This window comes from Scardinius erythrophthalmus (assembly GCF_964197995.2).
Source record: "Scardinius erythrophthalmus genome assembly, chromosome: 20".
Taxonomy (NCBI): domain Eukaryota; kingdom Metazoa; phylum Chordata; class Actinopteri; order Cypriniformes; family Leuciscidae; genus Scardinius; species Scardinius erythrophthalmus.
Window position 1 is genome coordinate 35542766 of NC_138240.1, and position 25857 is coordinate 35568622.

At 36.4% G+C, this 25857-nt stretch overlaps 1 protein-coding gene across 2 annotated transcripts; it reads right to left on the minus strand.

Annotated features, from left to right (window-relative positions):
* Positions 1–393: 393 nt before the first annotated feature.
* Positions 394–24935, minus strand: gabrd (gamma-aminobutyric acid type A receptor subunit delta). Of its 2 annotated transcripts, XM_081348778.1 has the most exons (9): positions 24711–24935; positions 22288–22403; positions 14776–14843; positions 13047–13267; positions 9855–9937; positions 6249–6386; positions 5931–6086; positions 4571–4779; positions 394–1670 (listed from the first exon to the last, which is right to left on the minus strand). In XM_081348778.1, the coding sequence occupies exons 1-9, from the start codon at positions 24776–24778 to the stop codon at positions 1359–1361; spliced, it is 1371 nt and encodes a 456-aa protein (XP_081204904.1). In that variant the 5' UTR covers positions 24779–24935; the 3' UTR covers positions 394–1358. The 2 variants fall into 2 exon arrangements, with proteins under 2 accessions (XP_081204904.1, XP_081204905.1); XM_081348779.1 differs by lacking the exons at positions 22288–22403; positions 24711–24935 and adding an exon at positions 19113–19254.
* Positions 24936–25857: the final 922 nt, after the last annotated feature.

Below are 25857 nucleotides of genomic sequence, written 5' to 3' on the forward strand. Positions count from 1 at the left end.
AAGTACTAGTGTAGTAAGACATTGATATTAAAAGACCAAATTCAATGTGCAACATTTATTGATGAGGCAAGCAGATAAACCCAAAATATAAACGCAATGCAGTTTCTCATTTAGTAAAGAAAACCATTAAAAAGAAAACGCTTAACCGTTTAAACTGCAAAGTGCAATGTGACGTAATAAGTCATGCCAACTGTAAGCGTTTTAGATAAAAAATGTTATTGGTTGAAACACTGCAGCAATAACTATTCATGGCTTGAAACAGATGTAAAATTGGCAGGCGTGCTGCAGATGTTTTCCCCTACAGGTCTCTGAGCCAGTCATGTGTGCTCATTAAAATATTGTAGAATTTTCCAGTAAAATATGTGCATTTCTTAATACAATCTCAAGACATTTGGTGGCAAGAACAGTTTTATTTATCAACTTTGTCCCAAAGGACATTAATCATGTCATTTCCCTACGGTACGGAGGCCTTGGTAATACCATAGTAGTGGCATTAATGCATTTACAAAGAAATTAAAATGTCAGGAAACAAAAAAAATCTCATGCTTTATAGTTGTGTTTGTTTTCATGCACAAAAACAATGTGTGCTGATTGTCATGACAATGGCGTCATTTCAGAAGAAAAGCAGCTTTAGAAGCTGCCTCTGACAAAAAAAAAAGGCAAAATGAAGAGAAAAGTTTCAAAAGAGGGATATAAATTGCCAGAATAACATCACTACCTTCGTCAGCGATACAAACTCTCATGCATAATAACAACATTACTTGTGGGTTTCCATGAATCAGGTAATATTTTTTCAACAACACAAAGTAGTATTTGCTCATATTTAATCCCTTATGCTGGGAGAATGATAAACACAATGTAAGAGAATGCATACTGAATAATAACTGTTCATTTAGGATGCTCAGTTTTATTTGAGCACAACATCAGTCATTTTTAATAATGTCTTCCACTGCAACAACAACAACAACAACATAAAAAAATAAATAAATAAAAAGTTTCAGTCTGGAAAGATTTAAAGATGGAGAAGGTAAGATTGAGTCCTTCAGTAAAGTTGTGCTTTAGTTCCTTCATGCTAGAAGGCTATTCTGGTGCAAATATTATGATAGAGCAAATAATGCAATGAGGAAATGTCATTGTAAAGCATCAAAGAGAGGTATGTATCAGTGTTTTTAAAATGCATTAAATCTCCTTCTATAGAATTTCATTCAACATAATGCATTTAGCATATTCTAAAAGCTATCGTTATATTGATAAGCATTGATTCAAATGATTCTTATCCAGATATTCTAATAATCTTATAGTTATGTTGATTGGTTTATTGATTTAAATACATGCAGAACTCAAACTTTTGAGGATGATTACATTGTGTATGCCACCCAGTAGATGACATTGACCACAGCGAAGGTGAAAGGGAAGACAGCGCGAGCGTAGATGTCGATGGTGTCGGCGTCGATGGGTTTGCACTTGCAGCATTTCTTCTCTTCTCTGCTTTCCTTCTGAGCCCGACGGGATTGAGATCCACGAACCTCGGTCTCTTCGTGCGGTTCTCCAGGAGGGTCAGTGGTCCGCTGGGTCCTGCTTTGCCTGTTCGAGATCAGGAGGCCCTGGTTCATGCCAGCCACAGACAGCGAAAAGAGAACCATGGCCTGCTTTCCATTTTTCACCATGGACTACAAAAGAGGATGAGGGGAAAAGTCATTATATACGTTCATAAAAAGTCATAGATCAGAATTAAAGGAATAGTTCACTTAAAGGGGTCATATAATGGTACATGCACTTTTACAAGTTGATTGCACTGAAATGTCTGTTGGCAGTGCCTGTACACAACCATCCTATCATGATAAAAATCCATCCAGTGGTTTTGTTTTAATCTCCTTATATGTTTGACCATCTCTGAAATTGTGACGTCATAAGATCGTACGCCCCTCCCGCTATTGTGATTGACAGCCGTGTTTCAACACAAGACCCGCCCTGAGCAAGCTGTGACAGCCGTCGTCATAGTAGTCCGCCATTGTTGTTATGCTGGAGTAGAATGGCGTCTAAGCGATTGTGGTGTTCTGTTCTTAGATGTAATAAGGAACACAGCAGTCATTTGGATGTTCCTAAATCCGAGCCGTTGAAGAAGCAGTGGCGGAGTTTTGTTTTTGAAGCGATATGCCCAAAGGATTGACGCGGGGATTCCCTCACGGGGATTCCCCACGATCGTCTGTGCTTTCATGTTTGCGCGAATCATTTCACACCAGACAGCTTCACAAACGAGAAAAAACGGATCGGTACCAACGTGTTCCTGCTGAACCTCCAGAAGATGTGAGTGTAATGTTTTATTAACCTTTATATTAGTATTTATATTAATCTTTGCGAAATTTGCAAACCTTGCTGCACGCTTCACGATGAATGCGTCTAAGGTTTACACTCAGGGTACATTACGGCATGTTTTCTATGTACGACGTTCTCAATATAATTCATAATCCCACGTTTATAACGAATAACACGTGGTTATTGTGTTAGATACGGTCAGAGAATGTCTAATACGGTGTACCCACAGAACAGAGGGGCGGGGTGAGCAAAGCTCATTATCATTTAAAGACACATGCACTGAAACGGCGTGCTGAAAACAGAGCTGTTTTTGACCAGGTAAAATTAGTGTTTTCTTACAATACTAATGAGAATTTTTAATTAAAGTATATTACAAACTTTTAATTTAGACCCTAAAGAATCATATTAGCTTGTACAAAAATGGCATTATATGACCCCTTTAAAAAGTGTCAATTCTGTCATCATTTAGTCACCCTCAAATTGTTTCAAACCTGTATGAACTTCTCTCTTCTGCTGAACACAACGGAAGATATTTTGAAGAATGATGGAAACCAAAGTTGATGGACCCCATTGACTTCCATAGCATTTTTTTTTTCTTACCATGGAAGTCAATGGGGTTCATGAACTGTCAGGTTACCGACATTCTTCAAAATATCTTCTGTTGTGTTCAGCAGAAGAAAGAAGTTCATACAGGTTTGAAACAACTTGAGGGTGACTAAATGATGACATAATTTACATTTTTTAAGTGAACTATTCCTTCAATGTTGAAGTCTATTCCACTCTAAACTTGTAAACTTGAATATGGCTTTAGTCAATATTGTGGCCTAAAATTAGGGCTGTCGATTTAACATGTTAGTTTAATTAATGAGTTATGAAAAATAACAAAAATAAATCGATTTAACACATTTATGACCCTGTATGAGGTTTTGTCTCATATTTATATAATTTGATATAATTAAGCAATATCACACAAGTACCGTATTTTGGCACGAGTGGAAATGAGATATTGATTATAAACAACAGGTCAATAAATAAGAAGTTAATATCGTGTTTCTGCTCAATTTTGCCAATTAAAACGTTTAAGCAGAACTGTTGTGTGTCTCAGAGCAACACAAAGCTTTCTGAATGAATCCTTGTTTTGAGCGAATCAATCAGGTGAACCATTGATTCAATGACTCATTCATAAAGAGAGCCATTTACTTCATTCCTGAATGAATCAGCCGTTTGAACAAATCAATGAATGACTCAATGACTCACTCATTTAGACATTTACTGCCACCTACTGGCAGTTTTAATTTCTTATATAGAGTATAATTTCATTAAAAAAAATCAGATTTCCATATTAATAAAAAAACAAAACATTAAAGGGATAGTTCACTCAAAAATGAAAATGATGTAATTTACATGTCCTCATGGCTGTTGAAGCCTACAAATGAATGTGTAATAAAATGTTGAATCAAACATATATATATATTTTTCTAAAGCTACTTTTTGTAATGTCTATAAGATGCTTTTCTCATTTAACACAATAATGACTTCAATCATTATCTTCTGGGGTAATTTCTCAGCCAAATTTGATTTGGCAATTAATTAAATGAATTAATCGGCACATCATGTAATTAATTAGGGTTAGGGTTAGGATTAGGGTAACATTTTAATCGCTTGACAGGCCTAAATAAGATACTTTAGAATTTAGAATATACAAGATGCTCGCTCTCCCAGTTTAAAACTAGATAAAAGACGCATCTCTTCAGCCAGGCATTCATATAATACTTTTAATCTTACAGTTAAATCCGACCTCTAGCTTATAAACGCCAGAGGAGAACTGGCCCCCGACTGAGCCCGGGTTCTCCCAAGGTTTTTTTTTTTTTCTCCATTAGGTCACCTGATGGAGTTTTTCGGTTCCTTGCCACTGTTGCCTTTGGCTTGCTCAGTTGGGGATATTTAATTTAATTAATCAATCAACAATACTATTGATCAGCATTACCAAACGTAGACGTTCCACTAGAAACAAACATTGATGTATTGTTCTAATTTATTGCTGTGAAGCTGCTTTGATACAGCCTGTGTTGTGAAAAGCGCTATATAAATAAACTTGACTTGACTTGACTTGACTTGGGGCCAGATTCACTAAACAAGTCATTAGAGTGAGACCGCAATCCCATATGGAACCAATGGAAGTGGAAAGTTTTGCGGGTTAAAACATGCATACAGTTAGAAAAGAGTTTCACACTTTTAATTTATCTGATTGTACCTCTGAGCTCTTATTCGTCTTGACTTTGGCTTTCTCCTTCTTGCTGTAGTCTGCATTATAGTGAGCAAAAGCGTATTCGATCAAGGCAGCGAAGACGAAGACGTAGCAGATCCAGAAATACACGTCCAGAGCTTTAATGGCAGAAGCGCGGGGCAGTGACGAACGAGCACTGACCATCAGCGTAGTCATGGTGAGCACCGTCGTGATTCCTAAGACACACGGAACAGCAATATTCATTTAACTCATCAGGTTCATTTGTGTGTGTGATTGTGTTAAATGTTCTCATTTGATTTTTTTTTTTAAATACTTTAGTGAAGTTTACATTTTATAAACTGGAATATTCCCAGCAAACAAAAATGTGTTGTAAGAACGTTTTGCTAAAATTCCCATTAAGTTCTGAAAATGTTATTTCTGCATTTTCTCTAACGTTTAAAACATCCAGTTTTTTAAATGTTTTAAGAAAGTTTTTCCTTGGTTATGCGAACGCTAAGGAAAAAAATCCATTTTGTCATTCTTCTAACATTTTCTTTGAACATTCTAAAAACAAGTGATAACATTTCAAAAATGTTAGATGAACATCCAACTAAACCGATTTAAAAAACGTCTAAATAATGTTTTTGTGCCAATGTTTTAAGAACATTATTATGGAAGCATGTTTCAGCCACATAAATAAAACATTTTAAAAGAATTTTTTTTTAAAATCTTTTTATCTTTTTAAGTTTACATTTAGCAATTCTGACTTTAAAACACAATTCTGACTTTATATCGCGCAGTTCTTTAAAACATGCAATACTGACTTTATTTCTCGCAATCCTGACATCTTTTCTCAGAATTGAGATATAAACTCGCAATTGTGAGTTATAAAGTCCAATTCTAAGGAAAAAGACGGACTTTTTTCATATAAACTCACAATTCTGACTTTTTTTCTCGCGCAATTGCAACTTTATATCATGCAATTCTGACTTTACAACTCCAAATTCCGTGTTGTAAAGTCAGAATTGCGAGATATAAACATGCAATTCTGAGAAGAGAGTTTATTTCTCACAATTGCGAATTTATAACTCGCAATTGCAACTTTATATCTCGCCATTCTGACTTTATAACTCGCAATTGCAACTTTATAATTCTGATGTAAACTCGCAATTATGAGAAAAAAAGTCACAATTACCTTTTTTATTTTTCATTCAGTGGCGGAAACAAGCTTCCATACATTATTAAAGACCCGATATTGTCACTGAATGAACATTCTATTAATGTTACAGGAAAAAATGCCTGTTTAACGTTAAGAGAATCTTGCCAGAATGATAGCTAACGTATTGAGAACGGTCCCTGTTAGCCGAGTTAACACTGAAACACTGACCTAAAGACACTCTTGCCGGCACAGCTGATTGGCTGATCCAGAATGAAACCCATGACATGGCAACCAGTAGGATGGAGGGCATGTAGGACTGGATGATGTAAACTCCTCGGTTTCGTCTTAGTTCGAATCGTAAGCTGAGACGTGGAAATCTTCCCGCTGTTTCAAGAATGACAAAACTTTAAAATGTTGCTTTTGAGTAAACAAAACTGATTAAAACCATTGAAGTGACAACAACTGTTGCCACAGCATTAGCAACCAATGTTTTGGTAGGGTTCAGTTAAATCAGAAATATCAGATCATGTTGATGAAAAGCCTCACCGGATTTAAAGTTCAACAGCTCTGTGACAAAGCGATAATCAGTGATGGTGAACTGGGACAGCTCCAGTTTGTCCAGTCCATGGATGAGTGTTTGACTCTCTGACCAGTGATACACAATGTCTTCTGAAGAGTAGCCGTCTGCAAACCCAACAACAGGAGAACAAACACATCTCAGTTTGCATGCAGCTGCACAAACTTGCTGTTCTTATAAGGTTATGTTCATATGAGAACAGGAAAGAAAGGAATATGCGAGAAATCACTAGAAAACAACATTTTAGTTAGTCAAAAGCATGATTATCATGGGGTTTTTTTTTACACAGGGATATGTTGTGCAGTTTTGGTCAAAGTCAAAAAGTCATAAAGTCAAAATGTAATGTAACGTGTGGGACGAGATAAGGCAGGTGGAGATGAGGATCTAAGTGCAGATAAAGGCACACTATGTAATATTTCGCCACTAGAGGTTGTTTATTCAAAACAAAGGCGTAGCTTGATGACGCCTTGATTTCGCTGAATCATGGGAGTTGTTGTCTTCGGACTCGGGCAGAAATCATCTTCATGGATGACCGGTAATGTATTAAAGATTTCTAAACGTTCCGAAAGCCATTGGAACGAAACGAGGCCGCTGGAGCGATTGCTAACGAGAGATGAGCGCGACACGCGGCTCGACAGCAGTGGAGCTTTTATTATCCCACAGATGCTTCTGCGTCTTCCGTTCGTGTGTGTGTGGGGAAACACAGCACTGTTTTATCATATTAGATACTTTTGAGTGTGATGAAAGTTGTTATAATGCTACTCTGTGCGTTCGCTCGGCGGCGACTATATGAAACACTTGTTGCACACTGCAGTGAGATCGATATTAGGCATGTTAAAATATGGTACACGCGGTAAATCAAGAAACCGAGATTTAAACAAATAGACTAACTGTGTTGAGCTGTATAACAATTAGTTTTCTGTCGATGAATGTTTCCAAACAGTTGCTCATCTGTCTAATAAAACACATAATATATGTGTGCATCTTTGGTGTTTGCATTTTTTCTACAAAATAAAACCTTAAATTGAGGGTAACGTGGGTATGATGTCATTGGTAGGTGATAAAACTGCTTAACATTCTTAGATAATTTTGGAATAATGTAAGTACACAAATCAACTAAATATATAACATCGTTCCAGTGGTTTGGGGATATTTTGATCCAAAAATCTTACATATTGTGCCTTTAATTTTTTTTTTTTTTTATTAAGCAAACAATACAATAAATATAAATACATAAAGAAAGCAACAGCAAAAAATAAGTATAGACAAATATAAATGCGGAGAAAAACAAGTGTCGAACCAATAAGCTTGTTAATGACAAACCAGAGAGAAGTGCATAATGCAAAGGAAAACAAATGATCAGACAAATAAACAAATATACAAACAACATAAAACAGAAGGCAAAGGGCGAACCGGTATCTGCTACATATACCTATATATATATATATATATATATATATATATATACATATGCATGCACATACATATATCTATACACATATATATACACATACATACAGACAAAAAAAAAGGGAGGAAAAAATTAATAAAATGAAAATAATAAGAAGCATATGCAGAGAAAAGGGAATGTAGATTGAGATAGATTGAATAGATGAGGGGAAAGAAAAACAGAAAAGATAATCGAAATTAAAATGGGGATGTTAGAGTGTTAAAATGGCTATTGCATGATTTAATTGATTTCCTGCTATTTATGCACCATTCCAGTGGAATATGGACATGCACCTTCCACTCCAAGAGGTCTTGTAAGGGCTCACCAAAGCACATTGGCCGGACCTTCCGGATCATTTGTACATGTGCCTTTAATTTTTAATAAAAAGAACAAAACAATACCAAAAAAGCACGCGCAAACAAGAAACCATTACATACACTAATCAACTACAAGCACAAGAGGTAATGAGAATAACAAGACACACCTGGGACTAATTAGTAATAAAACTACAAGGGAACTACAAAACAGTGAACACGAAAAGGGAACACAACTTCAACATAAGAGTCCGGGGAACATGTAACATATATTTGTGTGTATAATATTTTTGTATTATTTGTTACAAGTTGTTTTATTAAATTGTGCTTTATAAATAAAGAAAGAAGAAGCAAGAAAGTAGACCAAGGAGCATGTCTCAGTAACCCTGTGCAGAAACTAGTGACGCTGTATAGGATTCTCCTAGAAGTGACATGCTCATGGACCAGGCTCGTGCCAGCCCGTATCGTGGCACAGACGCTGGAGTTTTCTAATGCCATGCCCAAATTCCTGCCATCGTCTCATGACCCACACACAGTAATCGAACACATCAGACCTGTCAGCTTCAGGCTGTACTAAACCCGCAGGATTTCATTGTTGCTTTATACCAGGCTTTATGATTTAGGGACTATGTTGGAAGTGATGAAAAATCCTTTACATTTCCTATATCATTTCTTTTATATTATTTTTAATGTGTGGCGGGTATTTTAATAGTGAATATACATGTCCTTTTGAAAATTGTCCTGGTTCTCTTTCAATAGTCACTTATTTTATAGTATGTTTGTAAGTTGTATTGGCTGGGACTTTAGGGTTTCGATTATGTTCTGAATGAACTTTTTGTTTTTGAATGGTCACATCTGCTTTCAAAACATGTTTATTTAGCATAATTATGTAGCTCAATCTCAAAACTATTTAAGCCTTTAGTAATTGCTTTTATGACTATAAAGAAATGTATTACGTAGGGCTGACTTCTAATAGTCGAGGATTCGACGATTCGATTCGGAGAGGTCTGATTCGACTATGAACCTCATAGTCGAATACATGGGCGTCAGTTTGGTTTGAAATGTGCTGGGGACAGAGACGCATTCGCATTTTCAGAAGGGCTGGGTACCATTTATTTTTTCGCTTTCGCGCAGGTCATGTTTTGAAAGACGATGTCCTGTAGCTTACTAATGTAAATAAATAAAAATGTATTAAAAAATCTGCTTCACATTTTCAGCAGGGCTGCGGAGCGGCTGTGAGTTGACTCCACACGGTTCTCATGTGCGTTAAAAAGCTTTACGTGGTTTTATGTACCTAAACAATGATTACCAAATTCCCCTCTCATGTTGCTCCTCATAACCACTTAAAATGGTAAAAAAAAATCGAACCCAGAGTCCAATTATTGTGGACGTTATCTGATATTAAGCGTTTCTGCTTCACATTTTCAGCAGGGCAGCGGAGCGGCTGTGAGTTGACTCCACACGGTTCTCATGGGCGTGAAAAAGCTTTACGTGGTTTAATGTAGGCTACCTAAACAACCATCACCAAATTTCTCTCTTATATTGCTCCTCATGTTTATGAAATGTTATGATATATGTGTGATATATATGTGTTTTTAGCTCTTTTGTTTGAAATGGAAAAAATCTAGCAGCTATCTAAAAAAAAAAAGAAAAAAAAAAAAGGTTCGACTATCAGTCGACTACGGCAAAATCTAACGAATCAGATTCGACTATGAAAATCCTTAGTCGAAAACAGCCCTAGTATTACGTCGTCAGACGATAAACAAATAGTAAATGAAGACGAGAGATGCCAGATATAACCCCTTACTCACAGCTTTCCAAGTCTAGCATGCATTCCTGTTCATCCATGGGGTATTTGGTGAGGTCCATGTCACACGCAACTGTAGATGTAATTCTGAAAGGAAAAACATCATGATACACATTTCAAATATGGAGCAGGTGAATAAAACACTCAGTGATCATCTGTTAAGAAGCTTGTAGCAATTCAGTGGTGGCCTTTATGTAATTATATATTAAGCAGTTAGGTGGATAGGCAGACTTATTTTGAATAAAATAATGAACAGACCACTTTACTGTTGTAATTAGGATTGGGAATCGAAAGGTCAGGAATCGGATACTTTTCGAATTTCGAATCCTGTTATGGATTCCTTTATTAGCATTTTAAAATGACTTTAAACCATTCAAACGTGAGACGACTAGCAAGCTGTTTTCTGTGCTGTACACACATCCAAAGCACTCACAGAAAGGGATTTTGATGTGATTTTAAATCGCACATGTATAAGTATATTGGATAGGTGCAGCTCTTAAAGTGACAGCAGCCTAATATTCCTGCTGCCGTCTCTATGGCCTCGTTTACACTGCAGGTCTTGATGCTCAATTCTGATTTGTTACCTTTATCCGATTTTTTTTACCGTCCGTTTACACGTTCTTTCCACTTTGACCCATATCCGATTCATGTGTTTACACTTGCCATACTATCTGAAACACCGCGCATGCTTAAAGGGTTAAATTATCTTGCACAGATGGACGAACGCGAAATAAGCTTGATGCTAGCTCTGCGATATATGCGAAGTTCGCCAAACATCATCATGATTTTGAGGCGGAGGAGGACGAAAAGTGCCATCATTGCAGCATGTGCTTCGGTTATTGTGTGTGAGAGAGATCTCAGGACTGGTGGGAGCATATTGGCTTTAAATATTGGCTTTAACAAGGAGCAGTGGGTCAGAAATTTTGTTGTGTTCAACAATATGTTGTGTTAACGTTTGTTCACATTCCTCTCCTACGACGACACAACGTTTCGTCGGGCCATCCGTCCCTTTGCAGATGCACGTCAGGGTTTCTCTCATTAAACCGCGGAGACGTTGCCTAATGCCTCAGAAAATCCGATCTGCCTGTTTACATGACAGTCGCATTGGCACATATCTGATTTATTTCCACATATGAATGAGGCCTGAAACCGATCTGGAAATATCCGAATGCATGCGTTTTTTTCCTGTTTAAACTGTCATAGAACACATCTGATCTGTGTCACGTACGAGCAAAAAATCGGAATTGGGTCACATTTCACTGACAGTGTAAACAAGGCCTATAATAACACTAATCTAACAACAAAATACAAAGACAAAATTGACTCGTTCTTGACTGTATAACTTTTCAAACTATATTTGTAATGTATATTTTATTTATAAAATATATATATTTTACATTTGATTACAGATTCTGAAAATCTTTAAAAAAAGTTTATTTCAATTGTATTTTTGTTCAGTTGTATCTATTTGTTGCGATTGCTAATTGTTTATTTGTTCTTTTTTAATTACTGAGTGTTTACTTGTCTTTAATAATACTTTACATTTATATTAGGCTAGTTGTTTTTCTATGGTGTTTTTAAACCACAGGCAAAAGTGTTCTCTAGCCTGTTGATTTTTGTTAACGATATTCAGATACAATTAAATGTTTTGCAATAAGACTAAGGGCCCTATCTTGCACCCAGCGCAATTGACTTTGTACACCGACGCATGTATCATTCCTATTTTGCACCCGCGCAAAGCGCGCTTTTCCCTCCACAGACGCACGTCGCTAAACTAGGGAATGAACTTGCGCTCCCTGGGCGGCTCAGCGCAAAGAGGAGGCGTGTTCCAGCGCAAACGTTCCTTCATGCTATTTTGCAGGTTTAGAAAACAATTGCGCAACTAACCAGGAAAAAATTGTTTAAAGTCAGTGGCGCGTTGCGCATGTTATTCATATGCTATTTTAAGGGCGCATGCTTGGACATTATCAATGTAGCGTGTGCACAACGCGCATACACACACTTTGATTCTCTCATCTACACAGAAGCAGCAGTTTTCATTTTTGCAAATCATACATTATTATTATTATGATAGATAGATAGATAGATAGATAGATAGATAGATAGATAGATAGATAGATAGATAGATAGATAGATAGATAGATAGATAGATAGATAGATAGATAGATAGATAGATAGATAGATAGATAGATAGATAGATAGATACAGTAGACAGACAGACAGACAGACAGACAGACAGACAGATAGATAGATAGATAGATAGATAGATAGATAGATAGATAGATAGATAGATAGATAGATAGATAGATACAGTAGACAGACAGACAGACAGACAGACAGACAGACAGACAGACAGACAGATAGATAGATAGATAGATAGATAGATAGATAGATAGATAGATAGATAGATAGATAGATAGATAGATAGATAGATAGATAGATAGATAGATAGATAGATAGATAGATAGATAGATAGATAGATAGATAGATAGACAATTTATTATAAAAGCATACATCTAGCTTACACATTTACCCAAATTATCATACGCCTTTTTAACCGAAGTTAATTTGGGTGGGTTTCTCCATCCCCAACGTCCCTGACGAGAGCGTTGCTCTCCTCGGCTGTGAACCGCTCCTGGCGCGCGTCTGGCAAATCCGCCGTTACAATAGGAATCCGCTTTAGAAAAAGCGCGTCTGCTCTTAAAGGGAATGTGAGATGACACTCTGATTGGTTTATTTCACGTTACGCCCAAACCACACCTATGAATAATGAAGCTACTTCAGACCAACCCATTTTAGATTTGTGCCTGGCGCAAGAGTCATTTATCCCGCCGGGAAAATAGCAACAGCGCCAAGACCCGCCCACAAAGTTACTTGCACTTTGCGCTTTGACACTTGCGTTTCAGATCGTTACAATAGGGCCCTAAATCTTAATGATATCTAAGGTTTTTTTTTTTTACCTAATTGGAATCAAAATTAGGAATCGATAAGAATCTGAATCGATAAGCAGAATCGGAATCATTAAAATTCAAGCGATACCCAACCCAGTTGTAAATAGAAACATTAGAGTAATTTGATTTCTTCCCCTTTACTGTAATCTGTCAACATTCTAGCTTTACTGTTTCACCAAAAGTCCTTTTACATAATTGCCAATACAAAAGCATGTATTCATTTGGAAGAGGTTTAAAACACGTACCGACTGCTGTAGAGAATGACTCCATCAGGCTGCAGGCGAATGAGTTTGTTCTCCACAGTAACGTCATGAAACCAGGCTGATTTGGCGTTCACGATGAACGTGTCTGGTACCCAGAGTTTGTCTACGAAGCGGCTGTCCAGGCCCAGAGTTTTGTTTGTGTGGTTGTAGGACAAGCGGTCATCTTTCCAACTCTGCCGCAGAAATATTGTCATGGTGTATTCCTGTAGACACAAATGCACACAAACAAAACATCCACGGTTTTATGATGTTGAGAGTTATCTGGGACTTGTTGTTGTGTATTGTCCTTATTTAAAGACAGGTTTTGTTTAAATCACTATTTACAATGAGTTACAATTTTAACATGAGTATGGTGTGTTCTTGTTATTCATAAAAACCCCTTAAAAGTGGTAAAATTAATAATTGATATAGATTATTATTATTATTATTATTATAACAAATATTAGGGCCAAGCCAACCAACTGCAGAAATAACCAATTAAAGAAATCTGGAGATGATTTGGGGCAAAATGGTTGAAAAATCCATAACTTTTGCTGGCATGGTCTGAAGATGGATTGACTAATCAACTTGATTTCCATATCTTTTTAACAGCATGATTTTAAGTTTGTATTTTGTTTCATAGACTTTTAATTTGGGACAGGTTCACATTTAAATCACGGGTGAACACATTTCTGTTTCAGTGATCACAGTGACTTGTGTGTCAGGGGTAACTGTACTTGTCAGCTAGAAATAATGGGTAACTCTTTAGTTTAGGGTCCAATTCTCACTATTTAGCATGCATAATACTATGATATTGGCTGTTTATTAGTACTTATAAAGCACATATTAATGCCTTATTCTGCATGACCATATTCTACATCCTTTAATCCTAAACTTAAAGTCCCTCTGTCGTCAATAATTGTCTCCCTTAAATCTCATCTTTTATCACCAAAATGACATATTTAAATGCTTTTTCCTTGAAAAAAACTTCTTCATGCCTTAAAATATCTTGAATGTAACTCGACACCCTCGCCTCATTTAGTTTTTGCGGTTCTATGAATATGCAAATGAGCCCCGCCTCCACTCACTCACTCAGCTCAGAGATCCACTGGTTGACGATCACACGTTGATCTGATTGGTTACAAGGTAGTTTGTGACGTCAGAAACACCAGCGATTTCAAAGCGTGTTTTTGAGACTGTCTTTGGTTCACTGCAGTTTTAAGGAGGAAATACTCAGCAATGCTGTCGACTTATGAATTTACACATGGTTTGTCTTAAAGCAGATTAAAAACACCACATAGACACATAAACAACATTAAAAGCTGGATTTTCACCACAGGGGGACTTTAACAACTACCTTATTAACTATTAATAAGCAGTAATTAGGAGTTTATTGATGGAAAAGTCATAGTTAATAGTTAGTTAATAGTGAGAATAGGACCCTAAACTAAAGTGTGACCAAATAATGCAATTAATAAGAGGTGATCAAATTTAGAATAATATAATGCAATGGACTCAATCCTACTGTTTATTATATTTATTATTCTGGAACTGAATCCACTCTATTTGGAAAAGAAAATCCTTCTTAAAAGAAAAATATATAGTCAAAGGATACTTTTAGAAAATGCAAAACTGCAAATTTGTTACATTAATGGCAAATATATATATATATTCCAATGCAATAATCATAAAAATCCAATACATGCGAAATAGTGTGATTTTCAAACATTACCATGTTGGCTTCTGAGATATGGTCAATACTGGCTACTTCAATAGCCATGGCGACATTCACTGGGGGTCCTGTGAAGAGAAGATTGAGAAAATAAAAGAAATGATCAATCTATCTATCTAAATCAGTGATTCTCAAACCTTTTGGTCACGCCCCTTTAAACAAAAAACTTAAAATCTTAAAAAAAAAATCCATCTCTCCCCTTCACCGTGTCTGACGTGAGCGATACGTGTATGACACAGCTAAATACAATAGAGCCCAGTTATAATCAGTGATTCTGCTCATGCAGTGCGATGCAACACAACAAATCCTGACAGTAAACCGATTCCCCATCCACCGTATTTATGGCATACTGTTCGTCTGACACAAAGGACAAATGGATCTGCAACGGTCGCTTTTTTGTCGTGTCCAGTGTAGACCACTTATATATATGTGGGCATTTAATTACATATTAATATTTCAGATTTATTGTTCTGGTTTGACTAATGAGCTCTTGCAATAATAAGCCACTGTTCATGAATGATATTGCATAGAGTTTGAATGATATTGCATAGGTTTTATATTAAGTGCACTGTTAGATGCCAATTCTAATCATTATAATTATATAGTTTCATAAATAGCGAACAAAATCAAGGCTAACAGGCCATGTTGAGCATCATGGGTAACAGTTGAGTATGTTGTGAAGAGTCTGTAGTATACTGCAGTATATTCTGATCGTTGATTCGCTGAAAACCTGATACGTCAGTTGCGTGTGAAAAGTTCAGAGAGAGTTCAGAGAGAGTTCAGAGCATAGGTTCGGAGTCGGAGCCCACTGATCATGATACACATTTGAAATTTTGGATGACAATCAAGGTAAGCAGATAATTAAATGGTGTGCCTTTCACTACAGACGTAGCCTTGCCTAATCAGTCTGTGTGCCGAGAGTACAGACTTCAGCTATAGTTGCGAACGTTGTCTGACGTGCGTTATGTGGGCTAGCTATTTGCTCAATTAAAATAGGCTCATGGTACAAATTACGTTTTGGCAAATCAGGGAAAGTGGCATTTTAAAATTCCCCAAATGATCAAAGGTTGCCCAGATTGTGTTGAGTCGGCCACAGTCAAATGCGGATGCTGAGCGAACCTTTCCAGTTATTGGCCTAAACTGACACCAGGAACAGACTGGCACTTGATGGCACCCTGTGAGTGATGGGAAGTTCGTATCATTTTACTCACTCGCTTGTTCGATCTCGTTCATTAAAATGAACGAATCTTTTTTCGAGTCATTTCGTTCATTTAAGGGGCTTTAAATGTTATACTTTTAACAGCCAAATTCCCCGAACACATACGCAGACTTTATCATATTCTGAATTAAGAAATCATTATAATGCAGTCCAAAATAATTTACAGGGAACATAAATAATTACTTTCCGAGTCTTTCGTTCATTTGTCACGTGACAGACGCAATGAACGTTCATGACCGGATCGAACCCTGCTTCAGATACGAGCTCCTGCAGAGGTGGTGAAGCAGGCCAACTCTGCCACTGTTGCACAGGCTACAACAGGCCTAATGTGGGGAACTTGTGCTGTGGTTTTCTGGGGAGGTGGAGTAACTATTATGTGTCCCTTTTGTTTTGAGATTTTTTATTGTTTTGATGTTGTTGTTTACATGTTTGTTATTTAATCACCTCTATCTTTATTTTTTATAGTGCAATCAATAAATTAATTGTACATTTTGCAATTTTTTTTTTCATAAATCAGGGTTTAGGCTATACTAAGTAAACAAGGACTGACATTTTTAAAATTAGGGTTGGGTTACGCGCGCGCACTGATGTTTTACAGAGTCTCACTCCAGCCTAAGTCCCAAAGTTGGCAACCCTACAGCCTTACAAGTTACAAGCCAGATAGCTTTTGTTTTAACTTAAAAAAGTAAGTGTTTGTGCAGCCTTAAAATTTTAAGTTTAGTCAACACAAAAATCCAAGTTGTCACTTAGTACAACTTCACATTTCAAGTTGACTAAACTTAATATATTAAGGCAGCACAAACTTACTTTTTTAAGTTAAAACATTTTTTTTTACATTGATGCAATACATCATACATACAATCAAATACAAACCTATTGTATGGTAAATATACACTGAACAGAATTATAAGCGCAACACTTTTGTTTTTGCCCCCATTTTTCATGAGCTGAACTCAAAGATCTAAGACTTTTTTTATGTACACAAAAGGCCTTGCCTTTGCCGAGATAATCCATCCACCTCAAAGGTGTGGCATATCAAGATGCTGATTAGACAGCATGACTATTGCACAGGTGTGCCTTAGGCTGGCCACAATAAATGGGGGAGGGGGTTCCAAAAAAGAAAAAGTTGATCTTTGAGTTCAGCTCATGAAAAATGGGGGCAAAAACAAAAGTGTTGCGTTTATAATTTTGTTCAGTGTAGTTACAAAACCTACCCCAACCATAATCCTAACCATTCCCCTTCAATAAAATGACAAATTACGGTATACACTTAAAAAAAATAAAGGTTACAAAGGGGCATTTTCACAGCAATGCAATAAAATTATTTTTGGTTCCCCAAAGCATCTTTCAGAGCACACACATTTGTATCTTAATGTGAAGAATATTTTCATAATCTTTTTTTCCACTATAGAGAACCTTTTCATGGATGTTAAAGATTCTTCATGGAAGATGCCAATAAAGAACCCTTATTTTTACACTTTTTGGATTCAAATTAGACCAATCTATACCTTTTTATATAACTGACTTTAATGACCAGTCTTGAAGACTGTGACTATAGACTAGCTTATAAGACTAGTCTTAGCAGTTTATGCAAACGGCCACAGATGAGTTCTGCCATGTGTGATCTATTGCTCCGGTTCTCGACTAGTCTCTCCCAAAGATCTGGATCAGGTGTGTGAAGAGCGTTGGGTCACAGCTGAGAACCACTGATCTATTTAATGCCACCAGTACGCCTTCTCACTAAAAATAGACTGTAGGAAGTAGGGCGCTGTTTTGGCAGGAACGCTTAGTGTGAGGTTTTGTTCTGCAGAGGAAAAAAAGGCTTAAAGTCTCCCTCTAGTCAGTAATTTTATCTTTGATCACCAAAATGACATATTTAAACGTGGGGTGATCTGGGGTGTGTTTCCCAAAAGCATCATTAACCGACTATGTTCATTCGTTATCATCATAGTTCAACGAGTCGGTGTTTCCCGTAACCAGGGGCGCAGATAGGATTTTTTTAACTGGGGGGGACCAAGCTGTCAGCAAATGATTTAAACTCAATTCGTTATTTGCGTAATTTGGGCTTTAACTAGTGCTCAAGTAGTAACTTTGCATAATTTGGGCTAATGATTTGCATTAAAAAGCCATTGGGGGATTGTTATTTGAAATCATGGATAAACAACAATGAACAAAGGTAAACAAAAGCCTACCTGATCACCACTAGCAATGCATGATCAGACTGTTATTTGACTAGTATGCCAATCACCCACCAAAACTTCATGTCTTCAGCAAAGTATGTATTTTTTGAACATTTGCTTATCTCAGCATACAAAGTCTATCATTATGAACAAAAAAGCAAAGAACCTATGTGCAAATAATAATAATAATACTAATTGTTTGGTTTTTGAAAAAACGAGGTGATTTTTTTTGTCTCTTCATCGCCTTTATATGACATTTATCAGGGTGTCTACAGATATGAACAAGTTAAATTTAAGACTTTTTAAGACCTTTTTAATGCCACTTTGAATGAAATTTAAGACCAAACCTGTGATGGAAATAGACATTATATTACATGCGTATATATTAGGGGTGTAACGGTTCACAAAATTCACGGTTCAGTTCGATACGATACACTTGTGTCATGGTTCGGTTCGGTACGTTTTTGATACAGCAAAAAGAAATAAATGCCAGAGAAATTTCCTTGATTTAAATTTTTTATGCTTTTTTATATTAAAACTAACATCATAAAGTATGACTTTTTTTTTTTTTACTTTGAGCAATTCTAGAGCTACAATTGACTCTTCTTAGGAGCATATAAAATAAAACAGCTCCTTGGAAAAAATGAAATGTCATATTGTAGTAGTTATAAACAAAGGATTATTTTAGTTCAGATTAACATTTGAGGGCAGCAATTGTATTCATAATGTCAAAATAAAACCGACGTGTTACTTGAAGGCATTATAGCCTACTATTAACCAAACGTCCATGGTTGCAGTTAGTGTTACTACAGTAAATCCATGGTGAATGTTACTGATCTGTGGACACTGATAGTTCATTCATGGCACAATGTTTCTTCCTGGTTTCCACGTCAGCGCTGTTGATCCGTTAATAACAGAGAAATATGAATGCGTCTCACTAGATCTCGCAGCGATGTTATTACTTCTGTCAGTTCTGTTCTGTGGCGAATTAAAATGCTTTCTTTACTGCATCTCTTATTAGCGCTGTGTAGTAACAGTGTCGCATGATCACGATCGGCTCGCGCTGCACTGGTCCAAACTGATAAACGGTCCTTCAACCACACAATAACGAGCAGTTTCGTTCCGCTTGCATTACGTTTGCCATTTGATGTTGGGCAATGTTGTGGTCGCGCATTATGAGCTACTCTTCTACATTATGAGCGCGCTTGCCACGCGCAACGCGCCTACATTTGAAATAACAAAACAGTGTTACAAGAAAAAGCCTACATTATCATTATCAATAGCTGTTTATGTAATAAAATCTGAATCATTCTCGCGATTCGATGCTTCACTGGTTATTTGACGGACATTAGGTCCGTCAGACTGGAGAAATTTTAGCGGTAACGTGACCAGAAATATTTAAGACCTATCGAATCTGAATTTAAGACATTTTAATACTTTTTAAGGCCTTTTATTAGGAAAACTTTATTTAAGACATTTTAAGACTTTTTAAGGACCCGCGGCCACCCTGATTTATACAGTAAATTTTTTTTCAGTTCAGAAAATCACCGGCTCAGTTTAGAAATAGGGGCTGTTTACACTTGGCCACTTCATGCGTTTTCTGTGATCGGATAGCTATCCGATCGTGAAAAGACCAGGTGTAAATGCCCTCCGAAACGCATTCGAGACAGATTTGAATCCGAGCGCTCAAACCACTTCAGGAGGAGATCTGAGACGCATTCCAGACGAAACTGGACAAACAAGTGTAAATGCATCTGGTTGTTGAAACCATATATGTAAATTTCACTACTCACAAAAATGCTAAAAAATAAACGTGTGAGAGCGTGTTATAGGCTATATGTAATGTTATAGCCAGATATGGCGACGCTACTGGAACAGCATCCCCGCAAACGTGCAAACTATCGCAAATCACAGTGAAAGTAAGTCACAGACGCTTAACACACAATCATCATCATTATAAGTAAAGAAACGAAATGATCTTACCAGGGCTGTTACTGCTCTCTCTTATTGCGGTCTTTAATTTAGAAATTTTAGCTGATGATCAATAAAATGCAGCTCATATTGGTTACTTTCGGTGACGTGCACTCCATTAAATATGCATAGGCCTATAGCGCGCCAAGCGCGGGAACTGAAGATCGGATTTAAATCCGTTTTGCAAAAACACGTTTATGTATAGTGTATAGCCTACACATAATGTATAGCGAAAACACTGATTAATCCCCTGTTTTACCGATTTTTGTCGCGTTTGGGATAGTGAGGGCGGGGGACGGATCGGGTCACTATGAATCTGGGGGGGTCATGTCCCCCCCGTCCCCAGTGCCATCTGCGCGCCTGCCCGAAACTATAGTTCCAACGAACATTTGCAAACAGTATCTCAAAGTGTGTGTTTAGAACGACAGCATCGACCTGTGTTTAGAAGCAGAGTTTCTAAATAATAAATCCTTATCTTGAGCCAAATAAGCAAACTGACATTCAGTACAACCTGTGTCTTTTATTTAGAATATATATGTAATTTACATCCTTTAGTTTTTCAAGAGATTTAAAGCACCGTTTTTGAAGAGTGTGCATGTGCGAACGTAAGAACTATCCCATGATTGAATCTGGAAATAAAGCAAAATAACTGAGAAAAATGAGAACTGTCTGTAATGTGTGACATTTCTGAAACATGTCTGTAATTTATAACAAAACATCTATAGCGTTAATTCGATCTCAAACAGATTCATTAAAAGAAGTTATTACTCCCCGACCTGCGTGACATCATCAGCCTTACTAACGTGGTTGAACGACCAATTTGCGACAAAACGGTTTCGGGTCGTGACTAGCTAGATGATTTCTTCAACAATGCATCGTACAATGATGGTTAAAGGGTAACTCTCACCAAAATGCAACCTAGGGTCTTTTTGTTAATCTACTCGAGGCAAACTTTCGTTTAAAAGCATAATTAGAATGGAAACGCCACTTTTAAGTTTGGCCGTGTTTTCGGTCAAATTGCCTTGTGAATGGGAGTGCTTGGGGCACGACTATGATAGCATCAAAAAGCACTATTTTTAAAACACTAAGAAGGCTCGACACAACATGAAACTGTGCTGGAAGTATCACCAGGGGCTCTACACATGAACTCCGGCATTGAGAACATTGTTTGTGTTCACAGAGTTTACTAAAAAGAAAGGTTTTGGACAACTCACTGTAGCTGTTGTTGTTTCCGTCTGCCCGCATTTTGTCAGTCAAAAATAGTCGATCTCCGAATGCGAATGAGCTGACTCAATATTCAATATTCAATATTGAGGTCAATATTGATTTTCACTAACGACAAAACAACAAGTTATCCGTGAGTTTATATGGAACTAAGCTTTAGGAGCTTTCCATCTTTACTCTCCTCCCTGTTACACTTCATTCGGAGATCGACTATTTTTGACTGACAAAATGCGGGCAGACGGAAACAACAACAGCTACAGTGAGTTGTTCAAAACCTTTCTTTTTAGTAAACTCTGTGTACACAAACAATGTTCTCAATGCCGGAGTTCATGTGTAGAGCACCTGGTGACACTTCCAGCACAGTTACATGTTGTGTCGAGCCTTCTTAGTGTTTTAAAAATAGCCATTTTTGATGGTATCATAGTCGTGCCCCAAGCACTCCCATTCACAAGGCAATTTGACCGAAAACGAAAATACGGTTAATCTTAAAAGTGGCGTTTCCATTCTAATTATGCTTTTAAACGAACGTTTGCCTCGGGTAGATTAACAAAAAGACCCTAGGTTGCATTTTGTCGAGAGTTACGCTATAAGCAGCGAGTTTCGTCATTGTTTTACGGGAAACACAACCCTGATTGGTTACAAGGTAGTTTGTGACGTCAGAAACACCAGTGATTTCAAAGCGTGTTTTTGAGACTGTCTTTGGTTCACTGCAGTTTTAAGGAGGAAATACTCAGCAATGGTGTCGACTTATGAATTTACACATGCTTTGTCTTAAAGCATATTAAAAACACCACATAGACACATAAACAACATTACAAGCTGGATTTTCACCACTGGGGGACTTTAATGTTGATGCTAAGAATGGGTTGAGCTAGTGTAGTGCAATCCAACATGATGATCTGCAGACGTCAAACTCACCTCCGATCCCTGGGCGAAAGTTTCGAGCGTAACCCTTCATTAAATCATCCAGATTAGGCAACCAGGATATTTCAATGTCTGTGCCGACATATTCACCAATATCACTCAGCATGGCCCTACAGGTCAAAACAAACAAATGTTCCTCACTTACCCTTGAAAACAGTCGTGTACATTTTTTATTTTTCAGGATTCTTTGATGAACAGAAAGTTCAAAAGAACAGCATTTATCTGAAATAGAAAGCTTTTGCAACATTAAAAATGTCTTTACTGCCACTTTTGACCAATTTAATGCATCCTTGTTGAATAAAATATTAAATTCTTTTTATTTCTATAATTCTATAATTCTAAATGAAAAAAGAAAGATTATATAATTAAACACAGAACATCATATGTAGCTTGCCCAACACTATGTAAAGAATGCATTACTCTAAATATATAGATAGCTGAGCTACAAACTACTCAATATTGAAGATTTAATACCAGTCAAAAGTTTGGAAACATTTCTATTGTGAATGTTTTTTAAAGAAATCTCTTCTGCTCATCAAGCCTGCGTTATTTGATCAGAAATACAGGTGAAAAAACAGTAATATTGTAAATATTATTACAATTTAAAATAATGTTTTCTATGTGAATATAGTAAAGTGTAATTTATTCCTGTGATCAAAGCTGAATGTTCAGCATCATTACTCCAGTCTTCAGTGTCACATGATCCTTCACAAATCACTCTAATATGATGATTTGATGATCAAGAAACATTTCTCATTATTATCAGTGTTGAAATCACATATAGAAAGTATTCATAATACTTTTATTCAGCAAGGATGTGTTAAATTGATCAAAAGTGATAAGAAAGATTTATATTGTCAGAAAAAGTAGCAAAAAATACAGCATGTAATACTCCAAGCTGCATGGAAAAGGTATTTTTATTTTTATTGTGCAAAACATGAAAATATGCTGTAATTTGTTAATATATCCTAAAAATAGCTACAAATTCAATTATATTTTTATTAGTGTGTAAGTCTTATTGTGTGTTTTTATTATTATTTCTTGGATGAAACAGCAATGTAGGCTATATGTAAGAGATAATAATAATAACCAGCACTGACAACAATTGCAGCAATATTTGCACTTATTAGCATATTCATTTTATTAACCGTTAACTTAAAAAAAAGATATAAAAATATATGTGAAACCCTGTGAAGTGAAACAAAGAGGCTCTCTAAGCCTTTAGTTATTCATAGAAAAGCATTAACTTCATTTATTCCCATTATTTAATGAACATTTTATGTTCCCTTTTTTGTGTATTTTATGGTATTTTTTTGAGTCACGGCATATATAAAAAGCCTTTTGTGTCTCACTGCAAATTAAATTAAAAGGGAAAAAAGTGTATTGCCATTTTTACGTTTTAAGTGTAAAGATTCATGCAAATCCCACGGACACAACAGACTCCATCAGGGTGAACATCAATGTTTTGATGACAGCATATTGTGATTTTATATTAAAAATACAAATATATAGGCTTACGTGAAAAAAAAAATATATATATATATGTCTTATATACATACACGGATTTAAAACTTAAACATAATCTTAAAAAATAGCCTAACATGTTGGGAAGGTCCTAATAACATTATGTCAGTGTATTATTTTTTAATTTAAGATGTGAACTACAGTCATGTTGTGACTAGACACATGTGTTGACATGATGTTTCCACGTGAAATGAACATTATAATAACATTATGTCAGTGAAATGAACTGTGAACTGCACAACAACCAAGCTGAGACGGTGTATGTGCATATACAAATAAATGCATGCACATTTTAATCTGTGAGAAAAAGAGCAATGTTTATGATAGCATATTATTTATATCTAACTATACATAGCTACCATACATAACCATGACGATCTATATAAAGTAAAAGACGCGCACGTGAAAAAATGCCCAATTTCCAAACAACAACGAGAATATTGAGGTATAATTAAGTAGGCTACTATATTGTGAATAGGCTATATATAATGATAAGTAAGCGCTCTACAGATACACTATCTATAGCCTATTACTCCATATTTTTATGATAGCCTATCCACGAGAATGATGACTTTCATCTTAAATTGTTTTAGCCATGTTTAACATTAAGCTTGTCATTTAACAATATTTGTTCATTTCTGTTTCATGTTGGAGGCGTAGGCTACAAGATGCAGCTTAAAGCCTCACTGGAAATATCAACTTAATCCATTACTGTGAAGATGGATGTTCAGATGCGTTTATTCACTGTAAAGCCATTTGAAAAAGATGAGCAATATTTTGATAATCAATCAAACTGCGCTCTGTACTCAGATATGTATAGGCTATGTCTGAATATGTGTGCATCCTCATCATCCTCATCTTCATCCTGAGGTGAATGACACGCGTATTCTCACCTGCTCATTCTGTTCTCACCGATGAGCACAAACCAGAAGATCGTCACGGAGAAACTCAGCGCATCCATTCTGCGCAAACACGGTTCGGACTGATTCAAATATCCCGGTTTTCACAGCCTCTGTGAGGAATCGCAGGAAAATTGCTAAAATGATCCATATTTTTGCCTGTGCCTTATCCCGACTGCGGAGGAACCATCGCGAGGTCCGTTAAACCGTTTCTCGAATGAATCGTTCTTATGAGTCGGTTCGTTCGAACAATTCTGTCGAGTTGACCAACCGATTCGGCAAGCGTTCGTGAATTCCTCGACTTTCCAATAACAAACTTTTTATTGAACAAATCTCATAGTCTTCAATCAAAATAACTTCCCTTACACTTTATATTGACATCTCATCTCTTATCTTGTCTTATTACACTTATGGCAAGCTGTTTTAACTTTTATTAATTTCCAGGATATGAATTCTTGCCAGGAATTAGATTTCTACTAGTAGGCTAACAATGCTAATTCTTTATGTAAACAATTACATTTTCACTAGTTAAAATGCTAATTCCTGATATAAAAATTGGCATTGTTAGAAATCTAATTCCTGATATCAAGAATTAGCATTTTAACTAGTAAAAATCTAAATGTAATTGTTGATATCAAGAATTCATATCTGGATGAAAGTCAAAACGGCTTGCCATATGACATTAACCTCTCCACTCAAGCAATACCTGTCACACGAGATCGAAGCAATAGCAAACCCTATCAAACTGTGTTCGTTTATTTCAAATACAATCGATATACAATAGTTAGGCTATATAAAAAATATTGCACATAAAATACACGACAAAGGCAAACGTCAGTGTACCACCACCAGCAAAAGATTGGACATAAAATACAAAGTGAGAACAGCTTTGATTGTTGACTTGAAAGAATCGGTTCAGCAAAACTAACTGTTTGAACGAACCGATTCATTTGAATGAACGGATCCCTCCTCTTCGTTCACATCAGATTAAAATCCTCCGCTCATGACGTGGAGGATACAAGCACTCGCACGATAAAACAATGTTCTTATGTAACATCAACCCTGCTTTACTGTCATCTCTATCACCCTGTCTACTGAACGCTTGAGGTTTATAAGGCATCAACACATCCAAGTTCTTTGT